This window comes from Vombatus ursinus, unplaced genomic scaffold (genome assembly GCF_900497805.2).
Source record: "Vombatus ursinus unplaced genomic scaffold, bare-nosed wombat genome assembly UNPS02014821.1, whole genome shotgun sequence".
NCBI classification, from domain to species: domain Eukaryota; kingdom Metazoa; phylum Chordata; class Mammalia; order Diprotodontia; family Vombatidae; genus Vombatus; species Vombatus ursinus.
The window spans coordinates 16,175,518-16,181,236 of record NW_020954599.1 but is presented as its reverse complement, the minus strand read 5'-3'; the positions used below and the strand labels follow the sequence as shown (position 1 = coordinate 16,181,236).

The following is a 5,719-nucleotide window of genomic DNA, read 5'->3' as shown; positions in this document are numbered from 1 at the left end:
TACTACTACTACTACTACTACTACTACTACTACTACTACTACTACTACTATTACTACTGCTACTGCTGCTGCTGCTGCTGCTACTACTACTACTACTACTCATAGGGTCTTGAAAAGAGCAGGCACTTGGTAAATCATTGTTCTCAGTAGTCAAGTGGCATAGTGGATAAAGCAGTGGATTTTCAGTCAGGAAAACCTGAGTTCAAACCCTGCCTCATACATTTACTAGGTATTTGCCCTTGGGCAAGTCACTTAACCTCAGTCAACCTTAGTCTTTTGTACTGCAGGGATGATAGCACCTATCTCACATGGTTGTTGTTGGAGGCAGGCAGGTAGCAGAATGGACCTGGAAAAAGAAAACCTGAGTTCAAATCTGGCCTTTGATACTTACTATGTGACTCTGGGTAAGTCACTTTACCTCTCTTTGCCTCAGTTTCCTCATCTATAAAATCAGGATTAAAAAATAGCACCTACATCTCAGGGTTCTTGTGAAGATCAAATGAGATATTTGTAAAGCATATTGCAGGTGCTTAATAATTGCTTGTTTCCTTCATTTCTTTTACAGAGAAGGAAATTGAGGACTGAAGATCCTAAGTGAATACAAATCACTATTCCCAAAGGTGAGTAGAGCAGAGCTGCATCCTAATGGAGGTTCTCCAATTCCCTGTCCAGTGCTTTTCTGCTATTTGACACCATGGTACCAAATGTTGATTTACTTGCAGGGAAGATGGTATTCAAATATGAAGTAATCATGCTTTATGTAATATTAATCTGTAGAAGCAATTTTATCTAATTTAGACTCTAAAACATCCTTAATTTGAGAGGGGAATACAGGAAAGAGATACAGGAAGATGAGATTGGGAATGAGATAGAGGGAAAAAAGTGACTGCTAACCCTTTGTAAATGAACTCCATATCTCAGAGATCCTATTGCCAGGCACATACTCCAAGTAGGTCAATGATTTTTTAAAAGGCTCTAAAATATTTATAGTAATACCTTTCATGTTAGCAAAGAGCCAAAAACAGTAAAATTTATTTATTTATTTCAAGGCATTTATTAAGTTCTTACTGTGTGCCAAGAACTGTGCTAAGCACTGATAAAACAAAGGACTGAAAAAACAGGGTCCCTGCCCTTCAGGAACTCTCATTTCAGTGCAAATGATGTAGAATATCCTTCAACTGGGGAGTGGCTAAACCAACTGTGGTACATAAATGTAATAGAATATTATTGTGCTGTAAGAAATAATGAAGGCAAAGAAGTGTGAAAAGAGTAATGTGAACTGATGCAAAGTGAAGTAATCAAAACTAGGAATAAATCAAAACCAATAACTACAACATAAAAGAAAAGACCAACAACAATAAAATAATAGAAATAGAATCATAATTACCTACCTTGATCCCAAAGGAAAAAATATGAAAAGGTAGTTTCTTCCCTATTTGCAGAGGTATAGGGGTATGGGTGTAGAACGTTGTCAGTTCTGGTCTGTATATTGGTTAGTTTTGCTGGACTATTTCTGTTGTTATTGTTTTTGAATTGTGTCTTACTCTTTGTGACTCCATTTGGGATTTTCTTGGTGAAGATACTAGAGTGGTTTGCCATTTCTTTCTCCAGCTCATTTTACAGATGAGGAAACTGAGGCAAACAGGGTTAAGTGATTTGTTCAGGGTCACCCAGCTAGCAAGTATCTGACGCCAGATTTGAATTCAGGAAAATGAATCTTCCTGACTCCAGGCCCAGTATTCTTTTCACTCTGCCAGCTAGCTGCCCCACTTCTTTTTTTATCCTTTGTTATAAAGGAGTAATCTCTAGAAGGTGGAGAGAAGAGACATATATTGGGAAACATAGGTGATGTAAAAATAAAAGATACTAAATAAAATTTTTTAAAGTAAGAAAATGAATGCATATAGTACTGTAGAAAAAGCCATGTTTCTGAAGTCAGAAAACCTAGGTTCAAATCCTTCCTCTGATAATTAATACCTCTATGACCTTAGACTAGTCACTCCGGGTTCCCAGGTCTCAGTTTACCTATCTGTAAAATGAGGGGATTCAGCTAGATGACTTAGATCCATGATGTAGGACCCTATAGTCCTGTGGATTCCCACGTGCAAAATAAAAACAATGCAGTTTCAAGGTCAATGCTGATCTTGGTGCTTCAGTGATGGTAGAGAAAGGGTGTTGGGGGAGGGGAGGAGCAGCTTAAATTACTAGTTCTAGTTTTACATGAATGATGTAGCCAGGGCTGTGGTACAAATCCATTCAAATCCATAAATGAAAATTTTGTTGTTGAGGTGAGCAATTACACTGAAGAGAACCTTTAGATAAAGTACAGAAAATCGGTTCAGAATGTCCCTTATTGAAAGACAGGAAGAAAGAGAAAGAAAGACAGAGAAAGACAAAGAGAAACAGAGATAGAGACAGATTTCACAAAAAGAAAAGAAAAAATATGCTCGCTAACCTTTTACTTAAACAGTCCCCTCTCTGCTTGTGCCTTTGGGAATAGGGTAGTACAAGTCCACAATGTGTGAGGGCAGCTGAAGAAGTCTTTATTTGTATATTTATCCTATATACATCATTCAACCGCTTTAGCTTTCAAATCCCAAGTCAAGAAAACAGACTGATTTGCAATTAGCTTTAAATCCAGAGCTCTGAAATAGTCAATAGAACATGAGAAATGTAGTGGCACCGTGACCATAGCTTAATATACTTTCACCCATTAAATAAGAAAAGTCCCTGACTAACTTAATTACACTAAGAAGCCCATGGACTGAAATTTCTCCAACTTTTTTTTTTTTGAGAGGAGTAGATGGAAAGAAGGAGGCAGCTATTACAAAGGTAATAGCAAATAATCTATTTTCTTTCTGACCACCAAGGGTCATGAATGTCTCAGCTGTTCAATATTCCTTCTAAGAAAGTCAACTGAACATCAGACTAAGAAAAGAAGATGTTGTTGATGCCCAATAATATCTGGATGTCCATTCTATGCCTCAGGATGTTACTGCCCTAGCTATATTGGGGGTGATTGTCTATGAAGAAGTAGCCACCAGATTCTGCCCTATGCTAATATTCATGGAATAGAGCAGAACCATTCTAAGTGTAGCTAGGTCTACAGAAGCTTCTCCACTGTGATTCTACTCTTCCCTTCTGAGTCCAAGTTTAGACTTTTCTTCGACACGGTAATCCTTCAAATACTTGATAAATTATCAACTCCCTCCACTGGGATGCTGGAGCCAGCTCCTAGGTTCAAGTTGATGGTTAAATTTTCAGTGTGAACATTTACACCTAAGAAATTGGCAAATGTTACAAATCAGGGCTTGATTTATTGTTTTGTCGAGGTGATGGAGAAAATGTTAATGATGAAGAGTAAACTTAAAAGTGTATCATGAATAACCTTTTTTTAAAGTTGTTAAACTTTTACCAACACAGCCCTGACTCTCTTCTAAATCTTCCTTTCTCCAGGCTAACTATCCCAGCTCCTTTAATCCATCCTTCTATGGCATGGGTTTAAATCTCCTAATTATCCTAATTGCCCTCATTTAGAGAGATTTATTTAATGAACTTATAGGACTTCCTGTCACTCCCATTCTGTACTCAAGCAATGCTTTTTTTTTAAACCTAAGCAAAAGAGTTTGCATTTAGCTTTGTCTTTGAATGTAAGCTCCCAGATAATGGAGTTCAAGTCTATTAAGTCAGCAGGATGGGTTCTTAAAGAATAATTTTAAGGGGCAGGTAGGTGGCATAGTGGTGAGAGTACTGGCCCTGGAGTCAGGACATGAGTTCAAATCTGGTCTCAGACATTTACTAGCTATGTGACCCTGGGCAAGTCACTTGACCTTGATTGCCTTACCAAAATAAAGATGAAGAAGAAGATGATGAAGATAGGAATGCAGTATAGTCTAGTAGTAGATAAAGAGTTGGGCTATAAATCAGGAAGACCACAGTTGAGTCTCTGACACTTACTAATTGTGTGACCAGGGCAAGTCACGGCCTCTCAGTGCTCATCCAAGCAAAGCTCTAAAACTGCACATTGCAGTGTTGTTGTTCAGTCCTGTCAAGCTCTCTGAAACTCCATTTGGGGTTTTCTTGGCAGAGATACTGGATCGGTTTGCAATTACCTTCTCTGGCTCATTTTACAGATGAGGAAACTGAGGCAAAGGGGATGAAGTGACTTGCCCAGGATCACACAGCTAGTAAGTTTTGTTTTTAAAAAGCTAATTCTGCTTGTCACGGTTTTTCAGTTGAGCGCAGGTGGTTTGCCTCGGTTAAAAGAGGAGACGAAGCATTTGTTCTGAATTTCTGACAGAATAAAAGTTTCACCTGAGATAGTAAGTGACCCCCAAGGCCAGGAGAAGCAGCAGCCCCAGCACAACCACACAGACCGCCACGGTGATGTTCTGCTGCTTTGTCATCGTCACGTGCCGCATTTCCCACCATTCCAGGTCGCTGTGCTGACAGCGCTCTCCTACGTAGCCAGCCATGCATCTGTAACACACACATGCCCAGAAAAATAACAGTTTCCCAGGGCACTCCTGCTATCCCCCTCCTCCACCCTCAGTTCCTGACCATCCGCGTCCCAGCATCCAGGAGTAATATCTGGTCAGAATCCAGCCCCCAGCCCCTCTGTTTCCAACCCCCTGCCTTTCCGAAGTCACCTTAGAAATCCATCATGGATCAGAGAAGGTCATTGAGATTTACAGGCTAATCCAGGGAGGGTTTTTTGGTTTTGTCTATTTGCCCTGGGATTGACGGTGAATTACCTGCCTTCCACCTCTAAAAGGCATTGATTAAGGATCAGGTTCTGTTAGTCTAAAATCCTGAAAAGCCACATATAAAAACCAGCCCACATTACCTGCAGCCTAAGAAATAGCAGAGCCAATCAGGTCAAGGAAAGAGAAAGAACTGCAGAGGAACCCTCCCCAACCCCACCTGTGGGCTGAGGGATAAAAGAACATGTGGGGCCTCTGAATAACGACAATGGTGTGGAGTATGGAGAATACCTTGTTAAAATGGTACCTACTCAGCATAGAGTTCTGGGCCTGGAGTTACAAAGACCCAATTTTGAATCTGACCATGTAACCTCTGTTTGCCTTACTTTCCTCAACTGTAAAGTAGGGGGAAATAACACCCAAATGGGGTCACAAAGAGTCGGACATGACAACATTAAAAATAGCACCTAACTCCTAGGGCTATTGTAGAGATCAAATGAGATAATAGTTGTAGCCTATATAATAGGCCCTTAATAAATTTTTCTTCCTTTCTTTATCCAACCTCTCTCCTCACCCAGCATCCTTCAACACTTAGTTCAAATTGACTTTCTACAAGAAACTTTTACCAGTCCTCCTCAATGCTAGTGCTTTCCTTCTGAGATTATCTCCTGTTTACCATGTGTGTGCCTCAGTGTGTGTGTGTGTGTGTGTGTGTGTGTGTATGTAGTATGTTGCATACAAGATATATTGCAAACAAAATGCATAGTTGTAAGCGTGTTGTCTACCTGGTTAGAATGTAAGCTCCTTGAGGTCAGGGATTGTGTTTTTGCTTTTCTTTGTATTCCTAGTGGTTAGCACAGGGCTTCCCAAAAGTAGGTACAAAATAAAAACATATTGACTGACTGACAAAGCCTCCAATGAGAAATTAGTACAAAAAAAGACATCTCTTTCTCTCCCTCTCTCTCTCTTTCTCTCTCTCTCTCTCTCTCTCTCTCTCTCTCTCTCTCTCTCTCTCA

At 39.9% G+C, this 5,719-nt stretch overlaps 1 protein-coding gene across 1 annotated transcript in view; it reads right to left on the bottom strand.

Moving 5' to 3' along the window:
* Positions 1-5,719, bottom strand: part of EGF (epidermal growth factor) — a 148,868-nt gene that overhangs the window by 23,086 nt on the left and 120,063 nt on the right. The window contains exon 21 of the mRNA XM_027837576.1: positions 4,315-4,479. Coding sequence (XP_027693377.1) covers positions 4,315-4,479 — 165 coding nt within the window. The remainder of the gene's footprint in view (positions 1-4,314; positions 4,480-5,719) is intronic.